This window comes from Diceros bicornis, chromosome 28 (genome assembly GCF_020826845.1).
Source record: "Diceros bicornis minor isolate mBicDic1 chromosome 28, mDicBic1.mat.cur, whole genome shotgun sequence".
Classification (NCBI taxonomy): domain Eukaryota; kingdom Metazoa; phylum Chordata; class Mammalia; order Perissodactyla; family Rhinocerotidae; genus Diceros; species Diceros bicornis.
The window spans coordinates 40,647,332-40,664,095 of record NC_080767.1 but is presented as its reverse complement, the minus strand read 5'-3'; the positions used below and the strand labels follow the sequence as shown (position 1 = coordinate 40,664,095).

The 16,764-nt window shown below is 57.4% G+C and overlaps 1 protein-coding gene across 1 annotated transcript in view; it reads left to right on the top strand.

Moving 5' to 3' along the window:
• The window catches only part of SARDH (sarcosine dehydrogenase), a 66,643-nt gene extending 53,534 nt beyond the window's left edge, over window positions 1–13,109 (top strand). Inside the window, 5 exon segments of the mRNA XM_058524426.1 lie at window positions 5,744–5,869; window positions 5,871–5,907; window positions 6,388–6,556; window positions 9,100–9,235; window positions 11,818–13,109. Coding sequence (XP_058380409.1) covers window positions 5,744–5,869; window positions 5,871–5,907; window positions 6,388–6,556; window positions 9,100–9,235; window positions 11,818–11,943 — 594 coding nt within the window. The 3' untranslated portion in view covers window positions 11,944–13,109.
• The last annotated feature ends 3,655 nt before the right edge of the window (window positions 13,110–16,764 follow it).

Genomic DNA, 16,764 nt, shown 5'->3' with positions numbered 1-16,764 from the left:
GCTTTTGCCGATCATCTCCCTCTCTCTCTGTCTCCTCCCTGTCTCTCAGTCTCTCTGTCTCTGTCTGTCTCTCTCGCTCCCTGCTCACCTCTCTCTCTCTCTGATGTCTGCTCTTACCTCCACGTTTTCTCAGCAGGAATTTGCTTTTATCTATCCTGCTCGGTGCTCCTTGTGCTTCTGCAGTCTGAGGGCTCATGACTGGCCCCCTTCAATTCTGGAAAATTCACTGCCATTATCTTTTCAGAGATTGTCCTTTCCATAGCCTCTCTAGAATCTCCTTAAACTTCTGTTGCACACAGGTGGGGCTTCCCACCTAGGCTCCTTGTCTCAGATCTGCTCCCCTGGACTTTCCCTCCCTGTGTTGGGGTCCTGGGTTTGGGTCTCCTGCCTCTCTCCCTCACTCCTGGCGCCCAGAGCATCAGGAAAGTGCAAATTACTCAGGCCCTCTGGGCTTTGGTGCCCATCTAGGAAGAAAAGAATGTTTTGTTTTTACCATCTTAACCATTTTTTTGTGTGTGTAAGGAAGATCAGCCCTGAGCTAACATCCGTGCTAATCCTCCTCTTTTTGCTGAGAAAGACCAGCTCTGAGCTAACATCTATTGCCAATCCTCCTCTTTTTTTTTCCCCAAAGCCCCAGTAGATAGTTGTATGTCATAGTTGTACATCCTTCTCATTGCTGAATGTGGGATGCGGCCTCAGCATGGCCAGAGAAGTGGTGTGTCAGTGCGTGCTCAGGATCCGAACCCGGGCCGCCAATAGCAGAGCGTGCACACTTAACCGCTAAGCCACGGGGCCGGCCCCCCATCTTAACCATTTTTAAGCATATAGTTCAGTAGTGTTAACTACATTCACATTGTGGTGCAACAGATCTCCAGAAAATTTTCATCTTGCAAAATTGAAACTCAATATTCATTAAATACCTCCCATACCCCCTCCTCCCCCAGCTCCTGGCAACCCCGTCTACTTTCTGTTTCTATGGATTTGACTACATTACATATGGAAGTGGAATCATCTGGGATTTGTCTTTTTGGGACTGGCTTGTTTTGCTAAGCGTATTGTCCTCAAGGTTCCTCCCTGTTGTAGCATGTGACAGAATTTCCTTCCTTTTTAAGGCCGAAGAATATTTCATTGTATAGATAGACCACATTTTGTTTATCTGTTCATCTGTCGATGGACACTTGGGTTGCTTCCACCTCTTGTCTATTGTGAATAGTGCTGCTGTGAAGATGGCTGTGCAAATATCTATCTGAGATCTTTAATTCTTTTGGATATATTCCCAAAAGTGGGACTGCTGGTCATATGGTAATTCTATTTTTAATTTTTCGAGGAACCATCATACTGTTTTCCTTAACAGTTGCACCATTTTACATTTCCACCAGCTGTGCCCGAGGGTTCCAATTTCTCCACCTCCTCACCAACACCGGCTATTTTCTGTTTTGCTTTTCTTTTTTTTTAATTCGTATCAGTATATTATGGATAAGATGGCGACATCTGAGGTTTCCTTGTTTTTTTTTTTTTTCTTTTTTTCCCACTGAAAAACAATATAAATTTACTAGTCATTTAGGAGCTTTGTTTTCCATAGTAGCCACCCCAATGTGTGTGTGAAGTCATATCTCATTGTGGTTTTGATTTGCGTTTCTCTAATGATTAGTGATATTGCCCATCTTTTCACGTTTGTTAGCCATTTGTATCTCGTCTTTGGAGAAATGCGTATTCAAGTTCTTTATTGATTTCTTAATCAGGTTATTTGTTTTGTTGTTGTTGAGTTGTAGGAGTTCTTTATATACGTGGATATTAACTGCTTATCAGACATACACTTTGTAAATATCTTCTCCCATTCTGTAGGTCACCTTTTTACTGCTGATTGTGTCCTTCAAGGCCCATAAGTTTTTGTGTTGGCTCTAGTCCCATTTGACCATCTTTCATTTTTGTTGCCTGTGCCTTTGCTGTCATATCCGAGAAATCATTGCCAAGTCCAACGTCATGAAGCTTTTCCTCTATGTTTTCTTCCAGGAGTTTTACAGGTTTAGGTCTTACACTTAGGTCTCTATTCCACTTTGAGTTAACGTTTGTATATGGTGTAAGATAAGGGTCCAACTTCATTCTTTGCCTGTGGACATTCACTTTGTCCAATTTGTTGTTATTTGTTGAAGAGACTGTCCTTTCCCCGTTGAATGGTCTTGGCGGCCTAGTTGAAGGTCACTTGACCACACACATGAGGGTTTATTTCTGGGCTCTCTTTCCTATTCCATTGGTTTATTTGTCTGACTTTATGCCACTGCCACACTGTTTTGATTATTGTAGCTTTGTAGTAAATTTTGAAATCAGGAAGTGTGAGTCTTCTGGCCTTGTTCTTCTTTTTCAAGATTGTTTTGGCTATTCGGGGTCTCTTGAGATTCCATACGTACATGAGGGTGGGTTTTTCTATTTCCGCAAAAAATGTGATCGGGATTTTGATGGGGCTTGCATTGGATCTGTAGGTCACTTTGGGTAGTATTGGGGTCTTAAGGATTTTAAGTCTTCCAATCCATAAACACGGGATGTTTTCCCACTTATTTGTACCTTCTTTCGTTTCTTTCTGCAATGTTTTATAGTCTTCAATGTATAAGTCTTTCACCTCCATGGCTGGGTTTATCCTTAAGTATTTCCTTCTTTTTGATGCCATTGTACACAGAATTTTTTTAAAGATTTCCTTTTTAGATTGTTTGTTGTTTGGCTATAGAAATGCAGTGATTTTTGTGTGTTGATTTTGCGTCCTGCAGTGTTGCTGAATTTGTTTATTAGTTCCAACAGTATTTTAGGGAGTCTTTAGGGGGAGGGAAAGGTTGAAGCCAAACCTGGCTAAGGCCCTTTCTGACTACCTTCCACGATTCTGTGACTCTGTCCACAGCCAGTGCTTCCCACAGGAGTGCAGAGCTCTGCTTTGTGGGGGGTTTGCCTCAGTTTGGGGCCTGCACTTAAAGTCCATCCCAGCCAACATTGACCGGCAGGTGACTGGATACCAGGCACTGCTTTTCACGAACTTGGTGCTCACAAGCACTAGCTCAGCCCATTTATCAGGTGGAAGCACTGAGGGTGGGAGAGGCAGGGAGTTGCTGGGAAGTGCTGGTGCTGCCCACGCCACCCGAGTCTGGCTGACCTAGAGCCCATGTCCCAGTCCTCCCCACTCTTAGTTCTTCTCCTACATTACGTGTCCCCGCTCAGAAGGAATGAGGGCTCTCCCAACTCCACTGCCTCAGTGCAGAAAAATTCAAGATGTCTAGAGAACTAGTGGTTCTGTAAACTTAGAAAGACACCTGGAATTCCCCAAACTCTTGCCCTCATTTTGCTAGAAACCAGAGGCCCGTCCGCCCCTGTTTCTCTCCTTCGTCCTGGATGTGTTGATTCAGCCCTGCCGTGGGCCGGGCCTGTGCACAGCGGTACAGTGAGGGCCCGACTCAGCCAGCCCCCGGCCTTGCTGGGCTCCTGGGACCTGGGGACGGGGCTGGGATAGCTCCATTCCACCCTGGAATTCAAGTGGAGCCTGCGGTCAACCCTTGCACTTAGCTGGGGGCATGTGTGTCTGACTCGGACCCTCAATCCTGGACTGTTAATGGATGAGCTTTAAAAATGATTTTTCCTGGTTCAAAATGAGCTTGGCTTTGAGCCCCAAGCTCCTCCATAGGCTGTCTAAAATTAGAACCCTGTTGACAAGGCAGTCTTTGTCAGGGGCCTACAGCTTGCACCAGGGAAACAGGGAAATGTCAGCAGTACATTTTCTGTGTCAATTTTGAGTTTTTTGAGAGGCCCGAGCAAACAGCAACTCAGAGCAAATTTGCGTCGTTTCAAAAGCTTTTGGAATCCAGCCCCTCGGTGCGGGGTGATTAGAATGTCAGATTTATAAGGAGCTGGTTCCGTGGTGGGGAGAACACCCTCCTGCCTCTTTCTGCTCAGACATTATCCCTGTGAGAGCTGCACCAGGCAGACCTTTGAGCTCAGAGCAGTAATGGGACGGGCTCCTTAATTCCTGAGCTCTGTGACTTGACGCGCTGTTGATGTCCCTTTTGTGATCTGGACAGTCCCAGGGCCAAGCACTCAGGCTTTACGCATGGCGACGCTATGGTTTCAAGGGCTTGCCTGGAGGCCAGGGAGCAGGCGCCAGTTGCTGGGTGTGTAAATCACATGCAACCAAGCCTCTGCAGGAAGAGGCACATTCTACCAGGCCGGGCGGCACTCCTTGCCTGTGGTGGCCTCCATGCAGCTGCTGGCCTGGTACACAGAGGTGCAGCGCACCCAGGGACCCGCTGAACCCGTCAGAGCTGCGTGTGCTCCAGCCAGGCAGGGCGCCTCTGCAGCTCATTTCTGCATCCTCGCCTGGACGTTGGTCCCACCACCGCGTGGGGCCATGAAGGGGTTCGAGGACGTAATGTACGTGAAGAGCTAAGCCCACGGACACTCCATAAACAGCACTGTCATTTCCATGGGGTTTGAGGACCCACAGTCCCTTTCCTGGACTCTGGGACCCAGCTCTCACGCAAGTGGCTTTCATAATCAGCTGTCCGCAGCCGGGGGATAAGGCCTTTCTCTCCCGTCCCCCTGGCACGCGGGCTCTGTCCCTGCACCTTTGCTCCTGCTCCTCCGGTCACCATGGCAGACTCCTCTCAACCTGCCAGCCGGTCCGTCCCTCCCAGGCAGGGTCCTTCCTTCCAGGCACTGTGCCCACCCGGAGCGTGGTTGCCGCAGGACTGGCTTATGCTGAGTCCTTCTAAGACTCGAGTCCTGGGTTGGCAGAGGCTGTCTGTCTTCAGATCCCAGCACCTGGCCGAGGCTGAGCAGGTGGGGAGCGATCGGAACGCTCACTCGGGGCCCAGCTGCTTCCCCTCTCGACGCCCCGACTCCGCCAGGTGCAGCCGTGGCGACTGTGAGTTATGCCGCTGGCTTCCCGTCAACTCCCCACTGACTCACCCAGAGCGTCTTAAAACTGACAAGGCCCGGCGCCTCACCCCATTTGCAGACGAGGAAGCGAGGTCAGTGGGAGGCTAAGAGGCTTGCCCAAGGTCACTGCAGTGACTGAATGGTGGACCCCCAAAGAGACATCTCTGTCCTCACCCCAGAACCTGTGAGTGGGACCTTGGAAACAGAGTCTTTGCAGATGAAATTAAGGTAGGGTCTTGAGATGAGATCGTCCTGGATTAGGGTGGGCTCTACATCCGAGGCCAAGTGTCCTGATAAGAGAGGAGAGAAGGGAAGGCAGCCGCAGAGCCCGTGTGACGGAGCAGAGACTGGAGTGGTGTGGCCACCAGCCCAGGACTGCCTGGGGCCCCCAAAAGCAGGAAGAGGCAGGAAGGCTCCTCCCTAGAGCCCTCAGAGGAAGCAGCTGCCTGACACCTTGATTCTGGACTTCGGGCCTCCAGAACTGGGAGAGAATTCACTTCTGCTGTTTTAATGCACCTGGTTTGTGGTACTTTGTGATGGCGGCCCCAGGACACTCCTATAGTCACTGAAAAGAAGAGCTGAGGCCTGGGAACCGCGTGTCTACCTTTTCTCTCTCCCAACTTTGACACCCCTTCCTTTTAAAGATTTCCAGAGTGTTCCTGAGGACTTGCCTTGGGAGACTCCATTTCTTGGTGGCCAGCCGGCCCGGGCCCAGGGCCAGCTGATAATAATGATGACGGTAGGAACTGTCCACCAATAGGGGGCCATTGGGCCTTGACCTCAGTCGTCTAGGCTCAGCTGGTGTCTGAGCTGTGCCCTGTCCCCCCAGGTCCGGGCCATGAGGCTGTCCTTCGTGGGGGAGCTGGGCTGGGAGCTGCACATCCCAGGGCCGTCCTGCGTGCCCGTGTACCAGGCCGTGATGGCAGCGGGGACCAAGCACGGCCTTGTCAACGCGGGGGTACCGGGCCATCGACTCTCTGAGCATCGAGAAAGGTGTGTGCAGGGTCTGGAGGGCGCTGGTGGGCAGAGAAGCTGTGTCCCCCATGTCCATCACCTGTGCTTCTCCTGTCCCAGTACACTTCTGCTTCCCCCACATTGTCCAGTCCCCAGACCCCTCACTGCCCACGCAGGCCGGGGACGGTGCTGGCATCCGACACTCGGAGGGAGAGGTGGGGGTTTGCCCAGCGGAATTTAGACCAGTGCCTAAGTTTCCCTGAAAAAGTTGAAGAACATCAGAGTGGAAGGGGCCTATCGTGCTGCCTGGCCCCTTCACAAGCCCCCTCCCCAACACCCCCGCCTGATGGTGCAGAGGAGGGAATGCAGATGGGATGGTTGGGCTCGGGGGCTCACCCAGAGGAAGATGCCCTGCAGTGGAGGATGCCCCTCCCCGCAACTGGCCCAGGCACGAAGCAGCTCTGAGGGTGGGGTAGTCCCCCGCTGCTGGGCACTGACTCTGTGGTCTCCCCTCCCCAGGCTACCGGCACTGGCACTCTGACCTGCGGCCGGATGACAGCCCCCTGGAGGCGGGCTTGGCCTTCACCTGCAAGCTCAAGTCCGCCGTCCGCTTCCTGGGCCGTGAGGCCCTGGAGAAGCAGCGGGCCGAGGGCCTCTGCCGGCGCCTGGTCTGCTTCACCGTGGACGAGTGAGTGTCCCGTGCTCCTGGGCCCATTGGAGGTGACTGTCCGCAGCTGAAGCAGGCAGCGCCTCCTGGTTCCTCTCGTCAGCCGCTGGGCACTGACTCTTCCCACGGCCAGGCCCCTGTCCCAGAACTCACACCACAGCCCCGTTACAGATGTGGAGACCGAGGCCCGGGAGAGGCGGAGCTGGGCTCCAGGCCAGGCCTGAGCCCGAAGCTGAGGCTGCGGACTCAAACCCCTCCAGGGCCGGGCGGGGGGCACACCCAGGTCAGCAGGGCCCGTGGGGACGTGGAGAGGGCACACCATCCTCAAACGCAGATTTTCAAAGAGAAGCACAGCCCAGCCAAGCCCCTTCTCTGTGGGTGGATCCGGGCCAAGGGCCTTAGGTGGGGGAGCCCTTCCTATGAGCTGGTTTCCAGTCACTGCGACCTTCCCGTGTGTTCCGGTTACATCCCCCCGATGGCCGGGCTGGGATATGGTCTGGGGAAGGGCCAGGCTGGGGCCATCATCCCCACTTAGAAATGGAGACCACGGGTGCCCAGGGATGGGGGCCTCATGCCCAGTCACATGGCCGAGGTGGAAGGAGAGCCCTGTCGGGGATCCGACTCCTTCTGTTCCTCCAAGGGGCGGCTTTGAGCACGTCGCTGTCATGTCCCTGGAGCCAGGCCCACCTTGTCCCTGGATTCCAGGCACCTGGATTCCGCTGGGCCGAGTCACTGTCAGATGACACTGCAGGCGTGAGCGCGGCCGTGGCTTCCACAGGAACCCGAGTAGCAACGGCCTCCAGGGCTGCCGGTGGCTCTGGGCTTTGTTGATTCGGAGCTGACAGTCAGCCACAAACGGTGCCACTTCTCCCAGATTTCTGGAGCCTTCAGACGAAGCGTCAAGAGTGACAGGGGACGGGAGGGGAGAGTGAGCAGAGCTGGGGCTTGCCGTCATCCTGCGGCCTCTGTCTGGGCTCCTGTCAGGCTGCCTCTCCACATGGCTGCTGGGCCATCTCCCGGGAGCGGCTCAGCTCTAGTTTAGGGCGCAGGGGCTGGGAGGGCCGACAGGGCCCCTGGCAGACAGAGCGGGTGTCCGCAGCCCCTCTGCCGCCCGGCCTCCAGGAAGCGCCTGTGGTCTGGCTCTAAGAGCAGCCTCGGACAGCGCAGGGCCCAGCCCAGCCCACCCTGCTCAGGTGATCTCTGCAAAGCCCACCAGTGTCGCAGCCTGGGCGTCCCAGTCCTGAGAGACACGGCCAGGGTGCCGGCTGTGTTGTCACAGAGAACTGCTGCTGATTTGCTCTGGGGCCCTGGGGGAGGCGGGCGGCCTCCCTGAGCGTGTTTCGTCACATGGAGATGGCACTGCCTCTGTAGGACTGGGATGAGACCAGAGGACACAGGACATGTTTACAAAACCTCCCTCCATCCCACCCGCATCCACGGGACAGGTGGGGCCCAGACCGTTTCACTCCAGGCCATGGAACCCCACACACCGTCCAGGCTCTTTCACACTGTAGGATTCACACAATTCCAGTTACCAGACCAGCCCCCACCATGCCCGGCTACCCCCAGCACAGCCCTGTCACCCACCCCTCAGGGGCCCTGAGGCCAGGGAGGCGCTTGCTGCCCTGTTTTGTGCAGCGTCCCCAGCACCCAGCACAGTACTTTGTGCCCAACAGGCCCTTGATAAACACCACCAATGAAGTGTCAAGAGAGACAGGTTTGCAAAGATTTGCACCAAAACATTCCCAGTGTGGCCGGCCCTGTGGCTTAGTGGTTAAGTGCGCGAGCTCCGCTACTAGTGGCCCGGTTTCGGATCCTGGGCGCGCACTGACGCACCGCTTCTCCGGCCATGCTGAGGCCGTGTCCCACGTACAGCAACTAGAAAGATGTGCAGCTATGACGTACAACTATCTACTGGGGCTTTGGGGAAAAAAAAGGAGGAGGATTGGCAATAGATGTTAGCTCAGAGCTGGTCTTCCTCAGCAAAAAGAGGAGGATTAGCATGGATGTTAGCTCAGGGCTGATCTTCCTCACAAAAAAAAAAAAAACATTACCAGTCACCTCTGGTGCTGGCACCTCTGTGATTGAAGTTCAATCTTTTCTTTGTTTTCTGTTTTGAATTTTCAAAAATTCAGTCTTACAGTGAGCATTTGTACCTAACGTGTAACAAAGAAAAGTGCTTTTAATAAATTACACATATACTGTAAAAGAAGAAGAATCAACAGAGCAGAACAAGCCGCATGGTGTAATGTTGTAAACCATTCAGAAGTCAAGTGGAAAAGAAATCTGAAGACAGGCCTTTTCCAAACATACATACGGGCCTGTCTGTACAGACATAGACGTCAGATCCTGGGTGGGGTGTTCTCTGCACTTTCATTTATTTGCTCAGACCTGTGCCCCGGCGTCCCCAGGCGGGCCGGGCTCTGGGAGTCAGCGAGGGCTCAGGGATGGAGCCCGGGGTCTGGCGGGCACGCTCCAGCTTCCCTTTCTCTCCGCCAGGCCAGAGCGCAGGTGTTCCCCTCTGGGGACTCTGGGGTCCCAGCTGTCTCTATTGCTTCTTACAGAAAAGTGCCCATGTTCGGCCTCGAGGCCATCTGGAGAAACGGCCAAGTGGTGGGCCACGTCCGGAGGGCCGACTTCGGGTTCACCATCGATAAGACCCTTGCCTACGGCTACATCCGGGACCCCAGCGGCGGGCCGGTGAGTCCGTTCCCCAGCACTGCCCGGGGGAGCCCCAGTTTCTCTCCAGGCTCCGCACCAGTACCCGTCACCGCCCCCCGAGTGTGCTGGGCGTGGGGACAGGAACACAATGCGGCAACTGACAAATGGGCCGTGTCTCCGGGCAGAGTCGGCAGCTGTTTCTATGTTTTCCTTCTGAAAGGATCTGACTTTGGAAGCTCCAGGCTTCTATTGATCAGAAACAGGCTCTGGGCCGGGGCTGACACCCTCTGCTCCCTGGAGCCAAAGACCAAACCTCCAGCTGCTGCCCATCCTGTGCCCGGGGCTGGACTCCAGGGTGGGCAGAGGCCGGACTCGAATCCTCCCAAGACCCACATTCCTCCTCTCCCTGCCTCCTCTCCTTCCTCACCCCAGACACGCCCCAAGCGGGGCCCATGTGCATGCACACGGTTGTGTGCACACGTGAGAGTACGCATGTCTAGCACACACGTGCGTGCACACACATGCATACATGCACGCAGACACACATGCACACACACAGGCACATTTCGGGAGCTTGGCAATGAGACAGAAGGGGCAGCGTGTTCCGAGTGGAGAAAATCTAAACATTTTACCCAAACAACCATTTATAAACTCAAATCATCTCCCACCGACCACAAATGCCTTCCTCCATATTGGCGGGGGAGGGGGCGCAGAGAAAGGGGCTGCAGGGGCTCTCAACACAGTGAGGGGTCTCCATGCTTATGCAGCGACGGGCTGGTCACAGAGGGCGTCGTGTGGTGTGGGTGGGTGGTGAGAGGTGAATGAAGAAGAGGGGCTCATGGTCGCTCCCAGCACCTTTGTGTCTTCGCCTGCTTGTTTCCCTGGAGTCCTGCACCAGCCTGGAGTCAGCTGAGAGGCTGAGGCCCCAAGAGGCTCTGACCGTGGGGGCTGGGATGCCCCTTCAGCTGGGCCTGGCTCCAGAGCTTTCCAGCTGACAGTCTTGGAGGACCCTGGGCTGCCTCTCCCCATCTCCCCACACTGAGTCTCCACTGGAAGAGTGCTTGGGAGGAGCAGCCAGGAGGAGGCGGGAGGGAGGGCGTCAGACCAGCCCAGGCAGGGGTGCAGGGGACATGCTGGACCTGCTGTGTAGGCCCCAGGGGGAAAGAGCACAGTGGCTGCCACCCTCGGCCTACAGCAAGTCCTGGGGAGTGGGGGTCTGCACCCTGCGGTGGACTGGGAGGCTCAGGACACAGGCTTGGCACCAACAGCCTCAGGGCTCTGCTCTTGACTGGCTCCATGACCCTGCCCTTGTGCAGGGACAGACTTCCACCTGCCTCACACGGCCGTCGTACAAATCGCCCCTCAGAGTGGGGACTTAATATGCAGCAATTGTGATGACGAGGCTGCCACGCTGGTGGTGACATTGGGCAGTGACAAAGGACCTTCTGTGACACCCCCAGACACGGAGCCCTGGGTCCTGGCTGAAGCCCCGTGTTCACCTGCGCTGGGTGAGGGTGGTGCAGGCCCAGCGACCTCTTCTTTCGGAGAATGGTACTCTCCTCCATCGGGGACGGGTTTGTAACTAAGGTCACCGAGGAAGGAGAGCTTACCACTGCCCGACAGGTAGCCCGGGCTACTCAGGGATGACCAGTGGAGGGTGGGGCCGGCTCAGGCTCGCTTGTGACTGTGTCCACCTCTTCCCAGCTCCTCCGTCAGGGATGTCCAGAGTATTTACACCATAGGAAGGGGCAGGTGCTACACATCAGGACTGCCCCATCCCAGCCCCCCGGAGAGCTGGCTGTTAAACATTTGCCAGCACGCCAGTGGGATAGCCCAGATTCCTTTATAAGGTTAAGAACCTGCCCCTTGAAAGGAAAGGCTGTGGAGGTAGGAGCAGAATTTGGGGTCTCCTGGGGGTTTCTTAGCAAGGACCACGAGTTGGCTCTGAGTTATCCACTCCTTCAGACCTCTGAAGGCACCAGCAGCCTGTGCCACCTGCCCGTGGGCTGGTGGGGGCGGCTCAGAGCTTTAAGCCCCATGGTGCCACCACGGCTCAGAAGCCTGGTCTAGAAGCTGATCACTCCCAATGCTGCAGTCACACAGAAGCCTTATTTTTCATTTTTTTCATCCAGTCCTGAGTTGCCAGGAGAGAGGGGTCCTCTGACTCCCAGAGCCGAGCCCTGAGACACCTTCCTCGTGGGCCAGCCCTGGGCATAATCCCTGCACGGGGAGAACAGGGTACCCCAGCGGGGCCACCCGGCTCTGCTCTGCTTGCAGCTGCTGTGCATACCCAGGGTCAGGCCGTGTTTCTGTTCCTGCTGTTTCCCAGGGACCTGGAGTTACTGGGGCGGGAGGCGTGCCATCCTGTGGGAGAGGTCTCACTGGCTGCCAGACCTTGGCTCTGCTGGACCCCAGTGCTCCAGTCCGACTCAGAGGCACAGGGGTCACGGCATCTGCCTGCTTGGGCAGCTCCTCGGTTCAGAGAAGGCCCTCGGCACGTGACGGGTTTGCCCACAGGGGAGGAAGCGAGGCCAAGACCTCGCTTCTGAGAAGCAGGTAGGTGTGGGCCCAGCACCCACCGATAATGAGCGAGCCGTGTCCCCTTCCTCTTCTGCTCCCAGGTCTCGCTGGACTTCGTGAAGAGCGGGGACTATGCCCTGGAGAGGATGGGGGTGACCTACCCTGCCCGCGCTCACCTGAAGTCTCCCTTCGACCCTGACAACAAGAGGGTGAAGGGAATCTACTGACGGGGCCCGCAGGGTGGGGCCTCAGCTGCTCAGGAGCCGCCCCACGCCCTCGATTCCCGCGGGGCTGCTCCGCCCTGGGCCCCAGGACCTGGGCCCCGACCTAGGGTCCTCCCTGCCCTCAGGCCAGGCCTCCCAGCCCCCAAACAGATGCGGACAGGGAGAGTGGAAAGAGGACCCAGTGGCCCGGCACTGACTGACCAAAGGGTGGTCTCTAGTCCACCCCCACGCCCAAAACACAAACCTGTAACGTCCTGGGCTCAGGGACCCCGGCTTGCGGCCCTGAGAAGGTGCTTGGTAAACACTTGGTTGGCCCAGAGTAAAAGCCGGGAGGCAAGAGCTTTACCCAGTGTTCCCAGCCGCCTGGCTGGTGGGCTGCCAGGACCCTGCTGGAGAGTGCTGTAATGCAGTCCCGATTAGTGCTGTCTGCCCCACCTCTCGGTTCTTCACGGGAAAGCCTTCTGAGATGGGGAGCAGAGTGGGGTGCCCTCCCTCACCCATGCAGATGCCCTATCTCCTGCCTCAGTTTCCCCTAGAGCCCCTCGCTCACTAGGTCTGGAGAAGAAGGGCGTGAGGCGATTAAGAACCTGACGGAATCCTCCTGCCTGGATGGCCTTTGACATCGCCATTTGCTTGGCACACAGCTCCTGCCCTTGTCTCCCTCCTCTTCCGGCCCCCAAGGGAGGGACCGTGTACAGGGCCTTGAAAGGGGGTGACTCCCCTGCGCCCCTCCCTTCGCTGGCTCTTCAGAACTCTCTAACGGCCCCAGGTGACCCTGCCTCCCTGCCCGGCTTGGGTGTCTGTCCACCCTGCCCACGTGCCCCGGTCCCTCCCTCTTCGCTTCGCCCCCCACCCCAGCTCATGCCAGCAGGATTTCTTTGCCCACTGTGCAGCCCAGGGGGGCCAGGCAGCCCCCCCAAAACTGCACCTCGTGGTCGTGCCCAGACAGGCCCGCCCTCTGGGGAGCAGAAGGTGGTAGGCGCTGGGGGCACAGAGTTCCCGCAGACGCTCGCAAGAAGCAGTGGGGTGATTGGAGTGCAGGCAATCCTTGGGGGGGCCCTGGCTGCTTCCAGAGGCTTACACCCTGCGGCCCGGCTGTGGACGGAGCTGGAACAGGTCAGGCTAATAAAGTTGAAGCCGTGGGAGGATGTTCAGGTTTCAGATGACCTATGGAGAGCTGTTTGGCCCCCTGGCCAGACCACAGGCTGGGGAGCGGCGCCTCTGGCTTTCGCACGCCTCGGGCCCAAGGAATACCTGCGGCCCCCCTGCTCGGGGGGGACTGGCTCCTACAGAAGAGGCCTAGGGGAAGCCCAGGGGGCCCTGGGGGGCCTGACGAGGAGAGAGGAGGGGAGCGTCTTCGCCGATGGCCTGGCTCGCTTCCCCCGGCTCTGTGGTTTGGCCACAGATCCCTGGATGGGGCCCCTGGACGTGTTGATTCCACAGCCTGTCCTTGTCGGGGGGCTAAGGATGAGGGGAGGTTGGACCCAGGTCCCAGTCTGACTCCTTCCTCTGGGGCTGAGCTCAGAAACAGAAACTGTCACATGCGTCCTTCCCGTTCGTGCGTCTGGAGAGGGCACCGGGTCACGACGTGAGAGAGGCCGTTGTGAGCCGCCTCCCGAGCTGACCTGCTTGATCCCGCTGGCTGCAGTAAGGTCCAAGCAGAGTCCTGGCCCTGAGAATGTGGCTTGGGCCACTTAGGGATGACATCACCCTCCCCTGGGAACACGTCCCATGCCCGTGACCCTGGGCAGTCGTCCCCTACCCTAATCTAGAGATACCTGTTGCTGCATCCATTTTTGAAGGTTTTCTTGGACAAAATGAGCACCAGGGCCCTCACGGTGGCTCTGAGTATGGCCTGTCAGGAATTCTGGGTGGCGCTTGGCTGGACGTCCCAGCCCTAGCAGTCCCTAGAGCTCAGAGGCCCCTGGAAGGGCGCAGTGGTGCCCCTGCTGAGGGCAGATGGCAGGGCCCTTCTTACCCAACTCTCCTGCTAGCTCCTGTCCGTCAGCCTGAGCAGGCGGCTGAGGCTGCCTGCACCTGGGCCGGTAGAGGCCGCACGGGTCCCAGATCCCTGCACCCAGCAAGGGCGTTTGCATCAGAGCGGCCAGCACTCTGGCAGACAGAGGGTCTCCTCTCCATGTCGTAAGCAGGGAGGAACCAGCTGGCAGGGATGAGGTGCCCATCTCCCAGAGAGGACCAAGGACCTGGCAGTGGAATGCCCAGGTGCCTCCCAGCTCCCTCACCTCCCAGACGCCTCCCCTGCGTGGAGCCGACACAAGGCCCACCTCCCTCCAACATAGTTGATGGAAGTGGCAATGATAGCATTTATCAAAGCAGAGGTGCTAGGGGCAGACTTAAGTGATTGTGGACAACCCACCCATCACGTGCTAAGGTCCTGGGGTGGCCCTGACCTGTCACATGACCTGGGCAGTGTCTCCTGGGCTTCAGCTACCCCATCTGCAAAAGGGGTTCGGGGGCACAGCCCTCATGCACCCTCACTCTGCCTCAGCTTGGGGATGCCTCCACTGGAGCTCCTGCCTGCCGAAGACCCTCTGCGCTCCCACGGAGGTGCCTTCCAGCCTGGGTGGGGCCCGAGTGCTCATCTCATCTTTACCCCATGGGGCGAGGCCAGAGGCCTTGCCAGAGGACAGCCAGCGGGGTCCTGCCCGTGTCTCTATTGGAGAGGTGAGCAGCTGAGCCCTCTGGCTCCGGGTCCCTCAGAAGTGAGTATGGAGAGGGCCCACCAGGCGGGAGCCCTGGGACCCTGGCAAGGCCCTCCCTCCTCCAAGGGTCCTCACCCAGCTGCATGAGCGGGGAGCGTGGGGCCTCCTGTGGGCCACGGGGAGGAGCAGACGCTGGTGGCCGTGAAGGGCTTAGCAGAGCACGGCCTCTGTGAGCCCGGTGCATTCACCGGGGCACTGTCATGTCCAGACACGCAGCAGCCTGCATCTTCCAGCCCCTGGGGAAGGGAGGCTGCCAGGCCGCCTGCCTCATCTCCTCCCTGCACAGCCCAGCTGCTGGCCTGACAGCTGTTCCTGGGGGCTCGCGGCCGTGCTGGGAGGCCTCAGAACATGAGCCGGATCCCCTCTCGGCTTTATCCTTCGGCCTCCCCAGATCAATGGCTTAAAGCCCGAGGCCCGGCATGTGAATATGCTACCCTCCAAACGCGGGGCTAACTCAGGACCCCACGCCCACCTCGGGCTCCGCAGGCCACGCCATGAGACGGGTGATGGCCCCTCTGGCTGTCCCCACTGGCCTGGGCTCTGCAGGGACTGGCTCCTCCTGCGGTGAGCGCTCCAGGCATCTCCTAGCAACTGCCACCGCAGGCAGTATTTAACCGCATCCTCCCATCCCTCTGACCCCCCCACCCCCACCCCGTCTCCTTCCCTCCTCTCCCTTCCTCCTCCTCCTCCCGCCTCCAGAAGAGCAGGTGCCTTTCAGATGAGGAAGGGGCCCAGGGCAAAGCTTTGATTTCCGCCTGGGGAGAGGGACAGAAGGCGAAGGCCCCACACAGAGGCAAGCACTTGGGTGCAGGACAAGGGGTGGGAAGATGGAATGCGCCCACCGCTGGACGTCGGGGTCACAAAGTCAGGCCTCTGGCCCACTGGCTGAGTTCTGCAGGATGAGTCCTGGTGTGGAAGGCTGTGTGAGGATGTCCCTCATCTTCTCTCACGTTCTAGAATTTGCCAGCAAGTCTCATTGGCTCTCCCTTCCAGGTGTGTCCCGAGTCTGACCCGGTCTCTGCACCCCCATTGCTGCTTCTCTGGTCCACGTCACCACACTTGCCCCTGGTTACTGCACTGCCTCCGTTGGCCTCTGCCTCCCCATCGCAGCCTCTCTCACCTCCCACGTCTCCTCCCGCTGCCCCCACCCCCACTCTGCTCAGCCACGCCCGCCTCCTCACCATTCCTCAAACACATCAGGTTCACCCCTACCTCAGGGCCTTTGCACAGCTGGTCTCTCTGCCAGAAGGTCCTCCCCCAGATACCCATGGGACTCAGTTCCTCATCTCCTTCAGGATTTTAACTAATGTCACTTCCTCAGCCAGGCTGTCCCTGACAGCCACTCCGCACACCCCATGCCCCCCTTCTGATCTACTTAGCCCTCTCCATATTGCGTGTTCTCCTCCCTGTCTGCTGTCTGTCTGTCTCCCTCACTGGAATGTAGCCCCATGAGGTGGCACATTTTGCTCACAGTTCTGTCCCCAGGGCCTGCAATAGGGCCTGGTCCATAGTTGGCACTGGATGAGTATTTCAGACCGGACGAAGGAATGGGGCTTGGGGGAAGTGCGACCCGGGAGCAGAGGGACTGGGGGACAGTGGGGCCAACTTGGGGGCAGTTGTGATGGTCCTAGGTCCATCCTGGGTCCAGACCTCCTCTGTTTACGAGCAACTGTGTTTGAGGGCAGCTTCTAGACCCCACTTAAATCGGGTTCTCGAGGGGGCCCATGATCCAGCCCCTCTGAAGCTCAGAAGCACGGCGTGAGGGCCTCCTGGTGCTAGTCTAGAATCTTCCACTGAAGGCTCCCCAAGTCCCTGTTAGGAATCTTCCACAAAAACAGAAGTTTATGGCCTGGGATTCACGGGGCTCAGCGGGCTGCCTTCTGTCCAAGAAGCTCCTGAAACCTCAGGGGAGTGTGGAGCGTGCACACGAGGGTGGGCGGGCGTGTGGGAGGGAAGCTAGAGAGACAGCAGAAAACAGATCAGTGCGTGTCCCTGGGAGACTGCTGGCGGTTTCCAGTGCATTTTAGAAGGGCCTGAGGGGACTAACTAGGGCGCTTGGAGATAATGAGAAGAATGTTTTGAGCCGCAGTGGAGCAGAGAA